Source organism: Trichophyton verrucosum (assembly GCF_000151505.1).
Source record: "Trichophyton verrucosum HKI 0517 chromosome Unknown contig00116_1.f1.exp, whole genome shotgun sequence".
In the NCBI taxonomy this organism is placed as follows: domain Eukaryota; kingdom Fungi; phylum Ascomycota; class Eurotiomycetes; order Onygenales; family Arthrodermataceae; genus Trichophyton; species Trichophyton verrucosum.
Window position 1 is genome coordinate 127,011 of NW_003315560.1, and position 16,873 is coordinate 143,883.

Sequence of the window (16,873 nt, forward strand, 5' to 3'; positions counted from 1 at the left end):
CGCTATGACGTTGAGTCTTGACAGAGCATACATTTCATATCCATCAATCAGTTCTTTTGAATTAATAACCTGAACATTTTTCAGCAACCGGTCAATATATGCGTCCCTTCCCCTACCTAACTACATTCTACATATCTTCTCGTCGTTGGTGTATTTCTTGAAAGAGTCAGATCCAAAGTTCTCCCACCACTCAAACAGCTTGTCGTCGCAGATGAGCTTGAACCATGGAGTGAACTTGGCACTCGGGTCCTTGAACATTGCCTTTAGCTCGTCGGGAGTGACATACTTGACATCACGGACCTCGTTGGGGTTGGGGTTCAGGTCGACGTCAGCCTTGATGAAAAGGATATAATCAACTGTGATGAACCGTTAGCCATCCCGTGTTGTTGACAGGTGGTTTCTCCATATAAGAAGCAGGAACAGGAAAAGAACCCAACTCACCCTCATGTTCTCCCCATTTCCCATCGTCACCGCTAGGAGCAAGGTAGTGAATTCGAGTAAGGAACTCGAACTTCTCCGCCGGGACCTGGGCCTCCTTTATCCCCAGCTCCTGGTCCAGTTTCCTCCTGGCAGCGGTGCGGGCACCCGTCACAGCCTGGCTGAGACCTGCTCCGCTAGCCTCCATCTCGCTGGGAATGGCAAGGGGGTGAGAGCAGCAGGTGTTGGTCCATAGGTCTGGGAAAGTGATCTTCTCCGTGGCACGCTGCTGGAGCAAAAGACGGTTCTGCGAGTCGAAGAGGAAGACGGAGAACGCACGATGGAGCAGCCCACGGCCGATGTTGGTCATCAGATGGCCTATGTAGCACGTACAACACAGTGGTTAGCTTGGTTCAACAGATCGGACTGGTCTTCGTAGCCCCAAAATATGTCATATGCATGTACATAGATCGCAACGTACAGGTCTTCTTGCTGCCAGACGCAATCGGCTTGTCATCTGTGTCCACGACGATGCACATCTCGTCCATCAGCTTGACCTGGTCCTCGTTGTAGCCGTCGAGTTCTCCGCCCACTCGAGCAGAGCTGGCGCCGCCGAACTGAGTATCGACATCGGGGAACAGCGTCGCAACGTTCGCCGTCGTGATGGCCTCCGTTACACCGGCTGTAGTCGACATGGCGATGACCGGTAGAGCTCTCAGTGTGGAACGGGGAGAGACGAGAGAGGAGGAGGAAGAAGAGGCAGGTTTGATGTCAAACAGCGCAGGTAACGGGATCCCAGTGCAGCAAAATCACCAGATATTCAGATGACGGCGAGTCCAGAGCAGCAGAACGAGTAGAAAGCGGCGTATAGAGAGGGGCAGGATGTTGAAAAGGGGGAGATGCTCGACTGTCTGGCGCAAATTTCAGCGACGCCCATATCGAAATATTCTAGTTTTATTCCTGCGAGTCAGCGTGTTAGTTGAACTCAGGCAGCGCAGGTGGGGTAAAAGCGCCGGCGGGTCAGATTGAAATCCCCCAGAAGGCGCTTTAGTTATTTTTGCTCCCGCCGAACGAAGACTGAACACTTCCATCATCCTCCGCGCCGCCGTCGCAAGGCAGCCAGTCACTAACTAGCAGTGAAGTAGAGGGCAAAGACCCCCGGAGTGTCTTTTTTTTTGCCCTCTTTTCGTTTCTCTGGGTGATGGCATGCATGGATGGGGGTGGTGTCGAAGTCGCCGATAACTAGTTAACTACCAGGTTTATCGTCATCACCAAGCTCATCTCCAGGATGCGCTGCTAGCTTCAGACCCCAACGGCAAGGGAGAGCTGTTGACGGGCTCGACGGGCTATCGGCGTGGCATCTTCGGGCCTCTCCTGGCCTGCGGGTGCTGATATCGAACGGTTGACTGCCGCCTATACTTACGCCGCATGGTTCAGGGGTCAGCTCAGATAACCATTAACTAGTTAGTTTGCCGGACGGCCCCTCCAGCTAAGTTTTCAAGCCTATACGAATACAGCTCGAAGTACATGGGATCAGAGACATCGTCACGGAAGCAAGCAGGAACTTGGTAGGGGGGGGAAAGCTGCAAGCTTGATGTTGGAGGTTGGGACTCGCACCAGGAGAATGCATGACACCGGATCCATGCTATACGATGCTGCAATTGACTCTTCAGCAGTCTGCAACTTGCCGCTAACTAGGCTTTGTAACCATTTTAGAACCAAGATGCAAATGGCGTTGGGTTTTGCAGTTTGACAGTTTGATTACAGACGGCTAAAGTCCGAGCATTTACCGATCACCAATATGCATGACTTCGGTTCTGATACAGTATGAACAATTGTTACCGGTCAGGTTACTTGCATCGTCAAGTGCAAGAACAAACGGATAAGTTGATCTGGTCATCATTAGGCTTCAGACATGAATCGAGGTGTTGGTTGCCCTAGGCCTTGTCTGCTGGCAGATGACTTCATTCTGGTCGATCAGCTAAGACTAAAAAAAAAAACCAAACCCCGGGAACGAACCCTTTGAATGAACAGCCGATCTATCCCGTACGCAGGGGTAGAAAGGGTTATATGCAGCAGGGTCTCCGTTTGGCAAGCCTTGGGTTAAAGTTGGCTGTTACAACATCTATGGAAGACGAATAATTGGCCAAACGCGAGAGGGTAGCTCCGCTGTATATGCAGAGGATGATCTGGAGTCCCTAGACACCAGATAACCGGAATTCAATCCAGTCGGTAGAACATCGCACAGCAGTAGTCGGTGGAAGCAGATCTTCTTCCTGCACCTTCACTGCCAATCCCTTCCATCTGGCTTTGACGATGGGCTTGCTACTCGCATAGTCTCTTTCGAGAAGGGGAATCGAACAATAAAATAACATGAGACTCACAAAGTAGGCGCTAAGACAAAAGCATCAGTCACTAGAGGGCACAAGCTGGGGCTAAACACTGGTGTTATTCGGGAGTTTAGGCCCCCATGGACTCCTACCCAATTATTACTACTCCGTATTTCCACTAACTACCCTCAGGCAACGCTACCCGCATCTTGCTCTTCAGTTCTGCACGCAAACGGGAAGCGAAGTGGATTCCCGGGTAGTCCCCTTTCCTCAAGCCGTGAAGGAGGGTCAAAGAGAGGGGGCCATAAGCTCGGCCCGACAAACAGGTTCTGGTATAATCGTGTTGATATATACCTAATGGTTAGCTAATGCATTCATTCTCCTTAGGCTGATGCAACAACTACGAGAGGATGATGCATGCTGTAGCCCAGACGGACAGCAAGCGATCATCATGTCAAACTGGCCTGAAGGCGAGCTTCTTCCAGAACAGTATATAGAAGGAATCGAGTATGAGGTAAGCAAGTCAACAAGTCAGAAGAAGCAAGCAAAAGTAAGCAATTCATGTACCAAAGGAAGGTGTCCGAATCTAAATTCCCTCGAACAAACCATCTGGGAGATAGATCGACACGTCGGAGGGTCCCGATAAGCCTTCATTCGTCCCAGAGTCTTTTTCTTCATAAGAAAACAGTGGTAAGGCCCAAGGGGGGAAAAAGTAAAGAGAGGCGATGATATCCAGGATATGCAATCGGCCATAAGGCTTATGCAAGGACTGGCTGCAATTGGAATAGCGTTGCCAAACGGGCTGAGCGAGGGCACTCAGGAATGCAAAGGGGATCAAGAGAGAGCAAGGAGGAAAATACTGACTAGATTAGTTACGGGGTGCAGAGTCTTGCATACTCGGCCGTGTTGTATGCATGATTGATAACTGTTGGATATACATACACTTGAGAGTAGATAGACATGGTTACTTATCATTACCTGCCCCCTTTACGCTTGATGCAAGAGAGTGGGTAGGCTGGCGACTAGTCAAACACCAGCAAACCCCCTCCAAGACAGTCTATCTACTCCATACAGAGAAAGATAATAAAAATAGCGAAGAAAGGCTGCACGCTCATAAACGATTTCAAAGCCCAAACAGCCACCGTCTATCACTTTTTGTTGTTATTGTTTTGTTGTCGTTGTTGCTCCTTCCAAAAAAGATGATCTTGTTTCATCGTTGAAGAAAGGAAGGAGGAAACGCACGGACGGCCGGAAAGAGCCAAGAACTCAAAATAAAAATAAAGAAATTAAAGTTAAGTGGGGCCTTCCTTCCTGCATGGAAAAGTTCTAGAAGGAAGTGGGGCCTGGGCCCTGAGCTAGTCCCGATCCGGGTATCAGGCGGCTAAGCAATCTTTGTCTGGGATGAATAAGAACTGTCAATCAAACAACTCGACACAAGACAGCGCATGCATAAGCGTAGGGCAGAAGTCAGTAAGGGTGGGTGGTAGGGCAAGAATCAGCAGCTACGAGTACGGAGAGCGAACCCACGCAATTAATAATTCCATTGCATATATGTATTTGCTAGAGTCAACGGCCGGCGCTTACTCTCGTTAGTTGCTATCCTATGGAAACGTAGACATGCTTCGACCCATCACCTGGTGGGTCCTGGTTCTTGCTCTCTTCCCGCTTAATAGGACATCAAGGGGAGTGAGGAAAAGAAAATGAAAAAATAAAAAAAAAAAAAAATGAAAACAAGAGGAAGCGAAAAGGGGGCCGTCACCTTTTCCCCGCACACAGCAACGTCTTCTCCAAGCCTATCGCTTCTTAACCAACAATAACTCCTGGTTGACATGTGGGTAGATAAAAGGGTCTGGCGCTAATAGACGTCCAATCATGGGAAAAGGAAAAACACGGAAGGGGGCCAAATGGGAGGGAAATGGAAATGCTTGTTTGTTGATCGACGCTTTGGACAAAGACACCGATCAATCAGATATGGTAAATCCTCTTTTTCCCAACACCAAAGAAATTCACCGCGGGAAGATCGTGGATCAGGGGCTAGTTACTTGAACTCCGGGGCCAAGGAAAAAGAAATTTATAGTTAGCAGTAGGTGGTGGGGAAGAGCAGAAGGACGGGAGGGTAACTTGCTTTACCGTTCTTGGTATGAGCTGAAATAGACCTCCGTATTCGCCGTGTAGAGGGGAGAATATGCATAGATGGGGAAGAAGGGGGAAAAGAAAAAAAACATGATTAACACAAGAATGATAATAATAACCCCCACAAGTTGCGCCGGCATATGTGAGAAAGAGAAAATGGAGAAAAAGAGCGAAAAAGAAAAAGTAAAACACGGCATACACCTTTTTTGTAAGCTGAAGTAGGAACGTAGAACAAGAGTATGTCCTCATCCAATGCACCGTTCTATATGTTTGGATGTAAAATAACAGAAGGGGAGGCCAATCGAAGGCTTGCTGGCTGTTCTTGCTTTTTTTTTTTTTTTTTTTTCTCGAGTCACTCGGCGGCATCGTTTGACATGTAGTTGCCATTATATTAAGTCATATGTATTCATGGAAGGTTTCATTGCTGGAGTTCAAGTACGGTCTAACAAGCCCTGCGTGTAGCTGGGGGTGGGTCGTGTATGCTGTAATTGGTTCGTGATAGGGAATAGAGACAATCGGGTAGGCTTGACTGGCATCCAGGCCTGATGGCGCCATTGGTGCAGTTACAGAGGCTGGCTGGCGGTGATGATGGTGCTGCTGTAGCTGTTCTTGTTGTTTTTGCCTTTCCAGAAGTGCTTGACGGTGCTGTTGTTGCCTTCGACAACCATCCTCCCGATGTCTACTCTTATTAGCATTGAATTCACAGTATACATAGAGGACATCATATTACCGTCGCAACGTATCCTGTCGAGCAAAGCGATGCCCACACTGGTCGCAGCCAAACCGTTTTAGCTTCTTATGTACCTGAAGGGGGGAAGTGCTGGTTAGCATCAAGTGAATTAGGGGAACTGCTTCTTTATGGACTCACGCTATCAATATGCCGGATAAGATCAGTCTTGCGACTAAACTTGTTGGTACACTGACCAATCGTGCATTTATGAGGGTATCTTCGGTTGGGGTCATGTATCTTCATGTGTGATCTGCAGTTTGAATTCCGTGTAAACTGCCTTCCACACTGTTCGCATTCGTATTTCCCATTCCCATTATCTAGTGATCTCTTTTTCTTTGGGGGCATTTTCATATCAGGAGATGACAGGTCAAGTTCGGAAGTTCGTTTGCCTACCACCTTGTTGCAGTCTGAAGTTCTCAGGGGGGAACGACGAGGCTTTCTCTGGTTGTGGATGGGAGTTGAGGTGAGAACTGGGGTGTTTGCTTCACGAGGCTGTCTTGCAGGGACAGGAGAACTAATCTGTTGATGGAATAAGGGAAGGTCTTCCATGCTGAAGAAGGCTTGCTTTGCGGCGTTATCGTTTGCTATTATCTCCCAGTCATCACTCATACCCTCACTAAGAATCTGTGGGGACTGGGTCGGGCTTGGGGACACCCCGTAGTTTGACGACATGTCAGGTGCATAGATGTTGGACTGGATAGTTGAGCTGCTTTCGACTTTCATCAAGGGAACAGGACTTAGGAAACCGGCCGAAGAAGTATCAACATGTGTACTTGGAACACCGAAGGACGAGATTGATGCATTAGGAACAACCTGTAGACCGTCGTATATTGATATTATGGGATAGGTAACCATGCTAGAGGAGGTGTTCGGAAAGCAGTGGCCGGCACTTGGCTCTCCGTGCCATCCTTGGGCGACTTGAAGCATGGATTGGGATGGCGAGCAGATGGATGCTGAGGTTCCAGCTGGTGGAAGAGAGCAATTTAGTAGCCCGAGGCCAGTAGCTGACGAAGACTGAAGGGAGATTGAGTCCGTCTGAGTGCAGGTCTGGGGCGTCGTAGGGTAACTAGAGGATTGTTGGTGCATCGTAGAAACGTAACGAGGAGAGGAAGCGTTGTATGAGTTGGCTGCGCGTTGTCTGTCTTGCTCGACAGGAATCCAAGCTATGAAGACATCCGAGTTTTCATGGGTCTTTTAAGTATTATGAAAGTTTTCACTGTATTATTAAATTGGGGAGAGAAGAGGGTATTCAAACGCAGGAAAGTATAATGGTATATATATGTATGTATATATATCTGTCAGGCCTGCGTGCAAGCCAAAATAGAGGATCGACGCCATAGGGACCAAAGTGACCTTGTCTAAATCAGGCAAGCTGCAAGAGCGCAGGCTTGGAGAGTGCTCCCACATAATCCAAGGCTGATTTTCTGGTTTGGACCATGAACGTATTGTAGCAGCGGCATACTATGAAGTCGCGGTTCTCCGGGCTACTGAGGCATGCAAATCCTTGTGGAGAAGCAATGGGAAAAAGGAAAAAAAGAGTGAAAAAAAGGAAAGAAAAGGAAAATGATAGAAAGCGAGCAGCAGGGGGAAGACGACTGTGCAACTGCAAGGTGTCAGCCATCATCCGGCCAACAAGGGAAATATTTTCAGAGGAATTGCAAAAAAACGAGCGTAAAAAAGCAAAGCTGATTTTCGCTCAAGGGTTTGTCGAGGTTGGGTGACAAAATGCTGGCCATCGAACCCGAGTGACTGGATTGGGGCTTGCATCTAATCCTTGGCCCCCTATCACTCAACTCTGTAAATCCCGAGGCATAGCCCTGGGAGAATTAAAGGCGGACAAGGGGACTGAGGGAGCAAAAAGATGATTGTGAGGGTCGATAGCCACAGCAAACGTGATGTGTGGCTGCCAAAGGGCGAAAATGGCGACCCGGAATATTGGTGGTTGTTCGCTCTAGAGAGCTTACTTTTTGGTCGAAACTTGTACGGGCCTGGGGGCCATTTTTCCTATATGTTGTGGACACGCTGAAGTACAATCGCATACATAAAGGTTAATCCAGGAAATTTCGTCGTTATGTGACGAGGCGGGGCATTTGGAAGCGAGTTACTGGTCGGTTTGTAACGCGAGCGGCGTCTATCAAAACACAGCTTTCTGTACACTCCCCAGGGGTGAGGCTCACAACGGCTCAGGACAGCTAAACTTTCACTCATTTCCCTGCCGCATCCTCATGTAGTCACGCTTATTATAGCTAGTGATGACAAGTTAGTCTTTCAGGTGTCCAAACGTGTCCTCCAAGCAGCCCAAGGTTTTGGCTGCGAGTGGTCTTATCATCGCCGATCGATTATTCAATCCCAGTTGTTCTAGACTGTGGGAAAAATTGTTGTTGTTGTGTTTTTTTTTTTTTTTTATGAGTGTTTAGACCAACTTGAGAGACCTCGTAGCCTCTGGTCAACTGTCAGTGTGTCAACATAGTACGAAGATAATAATCTGTCTAGAGGCCCTGATGAGACTCAAAGAGTTTGGACGAGGCTCCGGCCTCAATTACAGCCTCGAAATAGATAAATCTGCATAGAGTTCGACGTGAGGTGAGGCGACCCGCAGGTCGGGCAGCGGTCGACCTGTTCAGTATATGGGGCTCAGGCTGCGGGTGTCAACGTGTGAACATCATGGGTACATGGTTATTTGGGATATCACATGTGATTTTCGGTGAGGTCTGGCTCCGTAGGACTGAGTAAGATACATCTCTATCGTGGAAATTATGTGCAATCCTTAGAATAATACCGCATGGCCTGACCGAGGACCAGGGAGGTTAGGCGCCAGTGGAGATGGCCGGGACAAAAAGACAAGGCGTGGCTGGTGAGTCGAGTATCTTGACATCATCTAGAAGGAGGCTTGAGGCTGTGTTCAGCGCCGATGGTGAGGCGGACGTTGTGTCTTCTAGGGCCAGGGAGAACTATTTTGGCCGCAGGGGCTGCTTCCCCTCGAGCGCCGTGTGTAGAGAGACAAGTCCTATACCAAGGGTTACCGTATCCAACATAGCCCCCTTCCTCAGAAGCAGGATTTTCCTGTTATGAAACGAGGTGCAGGATAAAAAGTACCCTACCCTGCACAAGAGGCCAACAGGGCCATGTAAGAACGGTACGAAATAAAATGGCATAGCTCGCAAAATGCAGCCACTAAGCAACTGGGGGCATTGTTAATTATTGCTAATCAACGATGACGGATGGAAGGGAAAAGGGGGGGGATTGAGTGATACTGGCCGGTCAGGCTCTGCCCTACCGATGATTTTTGCCAGAAGGGTAGTAGAACGATACTCCTTCTCCGGGAACAGCAGTGTCGAGCTGATAATCGTGATCTCTTGCAGATGCGTCCTCGACCTTGGCGTGCTCTCCCCCCTGCTCAAAGCCAATCGGAAGATACTTGGCTCTGCAAGAAGCATTTAGCGCCTATGCGAATCTTGCCGCGATAGCCAATCGATTTTCCAAGACCACCCCTGTAATTTCAATTAAGGCCAGGAGAGCCGCGTTGGTCAGGGCCCATGTTGGTGGACCTTTAAAAAAAGGAGCGCTCTCGTCCAATCGATTCAGCCACCAAATCAATCGCATAGAGGTCACAATCACCGTCAGAATCCCATATTTTTTGTCCTCACGTTGGTACGGAGGGTTTGCCATGAGAGTACTTCCACGTTCATCTCCTGAGGCTGAGCCGCAAGCCCCGCATACTTCAACCAAGTCGCTTCTCACCAGTATCGTCATCGTTGTGTTTCGTTGTAGCGCTACTTCGTAGCTGGAGTGCTGTCCTTTCGGTACTAAACGGGTGATCAAGCTTCGGCGGCGGCAGATAGCTATCTTTCGGGGGACAGGAGTAAAGCCCGAGCACCTTGTGTCTAAGCCACGGTACATACACGGATTGAGTGGTTAAATACCACATGCAGGTGGAATATTACCGTTCCAAAGCCTCCTTTTGGTAATTTCCTGAACCATAGCCCAGCGCATATCCTCGAAAGGAGCTAGCCTAGCACGACTGGGAGAGGCCCTGGAGCCAACAAGGAGTCGATACATCCTAAACAGCTAGTCAACCCCAGGGTTTTTGCGTAAGTACATCCGTATATGCCAGTTTTTTCGAGGCGGTGCACATGCCCAGGCCCTCAGGCAGAGAATTTGAGCCGCTTCATATACAGGATAAGGCGCGGGAAAACGGACGATGACATACAACATCCCCACCGTAGTAGGTCCAATATTGTTGATAGGCCTGTTTGTCTGTCGGAGATTGCCGCAAGCTTCATTCTGAATTTTGAAATTCGGTCAAGGCCGTATGTTAGTTCGGGACCATGTTCGTTTCACAGCAGACCTCGCAAGGCATTTTACGCAGAACTTTTGCAAATATCAAATGCAAGTTCTGCTGCATCTGAGTATGGGCCTGGGGATGTCCGATGCCGTGCTGTGGAGGCTGCTGGCGGTGAGCAAGAGTAGTTAAGCCGTTCGAAGAGAATTCACCAAGTCAGGGCCCCGCTGGAGAATGGCAGGCAATTTTGGACAAGTGTATGCATACTTGCAGAAACATGCAGGGAGTACACAGGACAATACGCCGTGCCCAGATATCTACCCATTTTGTAGCATTGTTGAGTAATCTGGTCGATGCTGCAGATTTCGCACAAACCACATACGTGAGTATTTAGAGCGGGACACATATGTGACTGTTTGCCTGGGTTGGAGGGTGACTTGATATGAATACGCTCCGTGTTTTCGCATCTTGTGCGAATAGGAATTAGTTAACCAAACCCCGACAGAACCATTGGATATTGATGTCTCCTTCAAGTGGATGGCGGCGCTTGCTGAGGTGCATTATGGAATTTAAAAATTCAATCCGTCGCCGTCAACCAACCATCTGAATGAAGAAGCATGGAGAGTACCTAATTATAGTGAGCATGTGAGCAACATACGGGCTAATTTGCAGTAATGCATACCAGAGCAGACAGCTGTTAAAAATGTATTCTTCATGCGGATGCAGTGGGCGGCACAGGTGTGGCCAGAATGGGCAAATGCCGTATACCCCGGATTATTAAATGCGTTCAATCGTCCGGCAAGGCATTGAAGAACTCTTAAGGAGCCTCTGGAGGTTCCTCATAGGCGTTTACCCACCATAAGCCCACCAGGGTAGGGGGCTAAAATAGAAACGCCTTCTGAAACGTGGTAAGGGATACCGGCGCATGAAGTGTGCTAAACCGGCAATGCCATCCAGCCATGGGAACCTATATATAGAGAACCTATGTCAATATGTAATATGCAAATATATGTTATGTATATGCGCTATACAACAGGAGTTTGTAAAAATGGCACTGAATTGATATGAGAATCAAAGATAAACATACATTAAAGTGAGATGGAAAGCCAAAGACCTGCAGTAGAAAAATGATAATTATAGTAACAATAACCAGTACATACCAAATATAGAATCATTCCCACGGCGTAGGAGTCATCGTTAGCTCTCTCAGAGGGCTTTCAATGTATGTGGTTTCATGCGTAGATAGGTAGCAGCTTGGGGTATCAAATATTGCTGCTTAAGTGTGCATCGCCTTGTGGCTGAACCATCCATATATCTATCGGAGACAACAAAAGAGAAGAAAGACACAGCTATCCGTCGCACTACCACCTCCCGAGCACACTTCCTCTTCTTCAGGAGCCGGCCATGGCCACCCCTTTAAATGGCCATCAAAACGTCAACATTGATTTATGATTTTTAATCTTTTGGTGAAAAAAAAACTTTGATGAAGATTTTCAGCCACAGCTCGACGCCACATCTCCTCCACCAGCCACAACTTTAAAATGTATTATATAATCCAGCCGTTACTAGCCACAAGTATATTACATAATGTCATTCACTAGCCACGTCATATTACATAATCACATGTTCAACGTCAACTGAGCATCTGGAAGGACGACAGCGAGACAGCAAACAAACAAGCCGGGTGGTTGATGAGACAAGGAGGAGTTGTTTGTGGAGCTTTTCTAGAACCATTTAATAAAAATATATCCCCCTATATGCCGTGGATTCTCCTGTGATTCCCTGCTTACTCCTTTACATGAAATCATAGCGATGCCTGACCGATCAACATGGGTCAAGGCTACTCACTTACCTCGCTCTCTGCGGGCTCCGCCGGCATCGACGTCCCAGAGCTCGCAGACCTCACCTATGAGAGATCCCTGGGGACTGCCAGGTTTATGAAAAGTATCCGTGCCCGACATCGAGATGGCCTGGCTTTCGTTAAAGTTATCATGAAACCATACCCAAGCCTCAAGCTAGACCCATACGTCAGAGCTATCATGCGTATGTTCAGAGCGCAAATATTCCGTGATATATTCAATATACAGTATATACTAACTGTAGCCAATGTATAGGCGAGCGGAGGCTGCTGGAAGGCGTCCCTAATGCGCTTGGATACCAGCGGATACTGGAAACTAGCACTGCAGGCTACCTTGTCCGCCAGTATATCTACAGCTCACTCTATGATCGAATGAGGTCGGTAATGTTATTTTATACTAAAGAATCATATACTCTGTTTTTTGACTCATCGCTAACCTTGAGAAGCACTCGCCCGTTCTTGGAAGATATTGAGAAGAAGTGGATAGCGTTCCAGCTCTTATGCGCACTCAGGGACTGTCATGCCCAGAATGTCTTCCACGGTGATATAAAAACAGAAAATGTTCTTGTAACATCCTGGAACTGGCTATACCTATCTGATTTCTCTTCATCTTTTAAGCCAACGTTCCTTCCTGAGGATAACCCAGCAGATTTCTCCTTCTATTTCGATACGTCTGGCCGGAGAACTTGCTATCTAGCCCCAGAGCGGTTTTTGGAAGCAGGCGAAGACCCAGGCAGCCGCTCAGTAAATTGGGCAATGGACGTTTTTAGCGCCGGCTGCGTCATTGCCGAACTATTTCTTGAAGCTCCTATTTTTACTTTGAGTCAACTCTATAAATACCGAAAGGGAGAGTATAGTCCACAGACTGGACGCCTAATGGAGATCGAGGACTCAGATATCAGAGAGCTAATCCTTCATATGATCCAACTCAACCCTGAGTCACGCTACTCAACCGAAGAATGCATTAATTTTTGGCGCCGCAAGGCATTTCCAGAGTACTTTTACGGATTTCTCCATCAGTATATGGGGTTAATAACTGAACCGTCACCAGGACGAACACGCGATTCGTCTACTCCTTTGGATTCAAAGGAAGCAGACGAAAGGATAGGCCGTATCTTCGTGGACTTTGACAAGATATCTTACTTTCTCGGCACTTCGCCCCAGGTTCTACTTGATGGATCTCAAACAGCGTCTCCATCACTTACCCAGCAGCCATTCCCATTGCAATTGGACCTGCCTAAAGTGGGGAGTCAGCAAATCTCAAAGCCACTATCAGCCACAGATGATGGAACTCTTATCTTTCTTACCCTTGTTGTCTCGAGCCTACGGAATACGAGTAAATCATCCGCGCGGGTCAAAGCTTGTGATATACTACTTGCGTTCGCTGAGAAACTCCCAGACGAAGCGAAACTAGACAGAATTCTTCCGTTCGTTATACTTCTCTTAAACGATCGTGCAGATCATGTCAAAGTTTCAGCAATTAGAACGCTCACACAGCTTCTTGCCATGGTCAAAGTGGTTTCACCTGTCAACGCCTATGTTGTTCCTGAGTACATCTTCCCGAGACTTCAGCACCTAATCAGTACCCTACCTTCAAATCCTACTCCTATAGTTCGAGCAGCATATGCCTCATGCATAGCCTCTCTGGCACAATCCTCACTCAAAATCCTTGACATGGTCCAGGCGTTACGTTCTGACACTCGATTAACGTCTCTCGTACCTTCGGGAGCGGAACGTGGCTGGGAGGAAGAAATATCATATCATAACCTCTACGATGTCGCACGAGTAGACTTGCTCGAATTCTTTGAGGCTCATGCAAAAGCTCTCTTAACCGATCCAGACGTTGTAGTTCGCCGCGCATTTCTTGGCTCGGTTCCAGGACTCTGTGTCTTCTTTGGAAATCCGAAAGCAAATGAGGTTATCCTCAGCCATCTAAATACCTACCTTAATGATAAAGACTGGATCTTGAAATGCGCATTCTTCGAGACAGTCGTTGGCGTTGCTGCTTATGTCGGCAGTACTTCCCTCGAAGAATTTATTTTACCATTAATTGTTCAATCCATGGCAGACCCTGAGGAGTTTGTGGTCGAGCGCGTATTGCGGTCTCTTGCTAAAATGGCAAAACTTGGTCTATTCCAGCGTTCTACCACCTGGGATCTTCTCAATATCGCAGTACGGTTCTTCATCCACCCAAGCATATGGATACGGGAAGCGGCAGTTAGTTTCGTCGTGGATTCAACTACATTTTTATCTGCAACCGACAAGTACTGCATTGTCAGCCCTCTGGTTAGGCCATTCCTAAAAACCAATACCACAGACATATCGACTGTTCAGATATTCGACGCTCTAAAAAAACCTCTTCCTAAGAACCTTTTCGAGATGCTTCTAGTATGGGCTACTAATGTTGACAAGGGGCTCTTCTGGAAGTCGGTGTCGCAGGACGCAACTTTCTCCCTGAGTGGCTCAAACATACCAAAAATACGGCAACGTGGACTTGTATCTTCTCTGAGCAATATACCGCGCAATGAAGAGGATGATCAATGGTTATCTAGGCTGAGAAACATAGGATTAAATCAGGAGAACGAGTTCAAATTCCTTGCTCTCAAAGAATATATTTGGAGAGTTGCCATAAGAAGGAAGAAGAACACTGATAACGAAAAAGTCACGCCCTTTGCAGAGATCATATCGCTAAGTGAACATGATATCACTCCCCAAACAGTGTTGTTTGACAGGAAACAAGGAGCGAGTCGAAATCGACATCCGCCAAGGAAGGTCCAGCCTGTCCATGGTAGCAGAAGACCACATACAATTGCCGATGCGTTGCTAGACGCTTCAACGGCAATTGATTCACCCAGTGACGACAACCAGAGACAAGTAAGGCGTCAAGTACCGGAAGGGCGCGGCTCTAGTGTACCGCCTAGCTTAATTCGTCCAACTGCAACAAGGGGTACGAGAGAAAGCCAGTCACCTACTGTTTCGCACCTTTCGTCCTCGCTCAATGGACAACCTGGCTCGCCTAGCTCATCAATTTCACCGCTATCTGAAGGTCCTACCCAGAATGCGACAGATTCAATAGCCGGAACCGATGGAAACGGGTCCATTAAATCCGGCCCTCCTTCGTTACGCATACCCGGTGGAAATATCAAACGCCGTTCAAGTGCAATAAACCTCCTGAACCGTCAAGAAAATTCTAAAGCAAATGCTGCTACCGCAACCTCTTCTACAAATGTATTCGGGAAAGTTGATGTCCCCCATCAGAGAGACCTTGCCCAACTCTCCAGAACAAGTACCCCGGACCCACAAAATCATGGCACACAAATGCTACGCCCTCGTTATAGAGCTAACCACACATACCACGGAAATGACCCCACGATCCTAAGGATCCTAGATAATATTTTCGCTGAAAATTATCCTACTGACCTCTTTGATTTTGGACCCGTAGTTCAGCTACCCTCTCAATGCTTGCCCTTGCATGGACCTGGCGGGCAAGCTTCAGATAAACCATGGAGGCCACAGGGTGGGCTGGTCGCGATGTTTGGAGAACATACTGGCCCAGTCAACCGGGTAGTGATTGCTCCCGATCATGCTTTCTTTGTCACAGCCTCCGACGATGGCACGTTGAAAGTCTGGGACACGACTAGACTAGAAAGGAATCTGACTCCACGATCCCGCCAGACGCACCGACATGCCCCTGGAACCAAAGTAAAATGCGTTACGTTTGTTGACAACACTTATACTTTTGTCAGTGCAGCTACTGATGGAAGTGTCCATGCAGTGAGGGTGAATTATCAGAATAATCGTGACGTTATCCGCTACGGAAAATCCCAACTGGTCCGAGAGTACCATATTTCGCCAACGGATGGCGGAAGCGGCGAGTATGCCGTATGGATAGAGCACTTCAGAACAGATGTACATTCAATTCTTCTCATGGCAACCAACCGATCCCGAATAATCGCACTGGATTTGAAGTCCATGACTGAAGTTTATACACTCCAAAACCCCATTCGCCATGGTACTTTGACTACATTTTGCCTTGACAGAAAACACAACTGGCTCCTGGTGGGAACGAGCCACGGCATATTAGATCTATGGGATCTCCGGTTCTGCGTACGTGTGAAAGCTTGGGGCTTACCAGGCGGAACTTCAATCCGGCGCCTTGCTATCCATCCTACGAAGGGCCGAGGCAGATGGGTATGCGTCGTTGGCGGAGGGAGCAATGGCTCAGAAGTTCTTGTTTGGGATATCGATAGAGTGCAATGTCGAGAGGTTTATCGAACTTCTGGTGCCTCCAAAGAGCAGACAGCTGCTCCCAGTGGTCAGAAGGCGAACATTAATCCCGATATAAGTTGGAAAGCCTATGAGCCATGGAAAGTTGACGATGATGTTCCTGAAGGTATGCTAGGACGATTCGCAACGAATGCTCACCCGTCATCTGCAGGCATAGAACCGGCCGTGGGCAGTGAGAACTCCAGCCGCGGTGATAGAAATGCAATATCCGCACTCGCCGTTGGTATCGACTACCTTGATGGCACGACAGATGGATCTAAATGCGGTTTCCTCTTGACTGCTGGCTTTGATCAAAGTATACGTTTCTGGGATGTAGTACACCCGGATGCATCACTAGTGGTGAGTAGCCCAGATCTCATCACAGACGGAATTCAGATGCGGCCGAGATATGATACCACTCACCCAACCACTGCCTTGACAATAACATCTGAATGGATCCCCAGTGCTGGCTCAGCACCAACCAGGCAAGGTACAACTTCCAACAAGAAGTCAAATTCGACGAGCGCTGGGAACAGTATGCGACCTCCGCGGAGTACCGTCATCAGTTTACAGCAGCAGCAGTTGTTAAGAAACCACCTTGATGCTATACTTGATATCGCAATTCTGCAGTCTCCATATGCTATGACTGTAAGTGTTGACCGGGCCGGCATGGTGTATGTATTTCAATAATGTAGAATATCCAAGTCATATGAATGTTTGGTTGTTTACAATCTTCCATAACGCGGAACTATTTCCGCAATTCTATATTTATTCATTTCATATATTTTATCATATTAGAGGGATAGGACGATAAGTACCACCGTAATTAGTATTATGCAGATATTTGTAGCACCAAA

General features: G+C 47.8%; 4 protein-coding genes across 4 annotated transcripts; 2 read left to right on the forward strand and 2 right to left on the reverse strand.

The window, feature by feature from the left end:
• Window positions 1-120: 120 nt before the first annotated feature.
• Window positions 121-1,112, reverse strand: TRV_01416 (uncharacterized protein; the record flags this gene model as incomplete). Its single annotated transcript, XM_003024407.1, has 3 exons — window positions 121-356; window positions 442-795; window positions 899-1,112. The coding sequence occupies 3 exons, from the start codon at window positions 1,110-1,112 to the stop codon at window positions 121-123; spliced, it is 804 nt and encodes a 267-aa protein (XP_003024453.1).
• A 4,313-nt stretch (window positions 1,113-5,425) lies between these two features.
• On the forward strand, window positions 5,426-5,572 carry TRV_01417 (uncharacterized protein; the record flags this gene model as incomplete). The annotated part of the gene is made up of 1 exon (XM_003024408.1): window positions 5,426-5,572. One exon carries the CDS (start codon window positions 5,426-5,428, stop codon window positions 5,570-5,572), a length of 147 nt encoding a protein of 48 aa, XP_003024454.1.
• A 164-nt stretch (window positions 5,573-5,736) lies between these two features.
• Window positions 5,737-6,696, reverse strand: TRV_01418 (uncharacterized protein; the record flags this gene model as incomplete). Its single annotated transcript, XM_003024409.1, has 1 exon — window positions 5,737-6,696. One exon carries the CDS (start codon window positions 6,694-6,696, stop codon window positions 5,737-5,739), a length of 960 nt encoding a protein of 319 aa, XP_003024455.1.
• A 5,025-nt stretch (window positions 6,697-11,721) lies between these two features.
• Window positions 11,722-16,706, forward strand: TRV_01419 (uncharacterized protein; the record flags this gene model as incomplete). The annotated part of the gene is made up of 2 exons (XM_003024410.1): window positions 11,722-11,935; window positions 12,007-16,706. The coding sequence occupies 2 exons, from the start codon at window positions 11,722-11,724 to the stop codon at window positions 16,704-16,706; spliced, it is 4,914 nt and encodes a 1,637-aa protein (XP_003024456.1).
• Window positions 16,707-16,873: the final 167 nt, after the last annotated feature.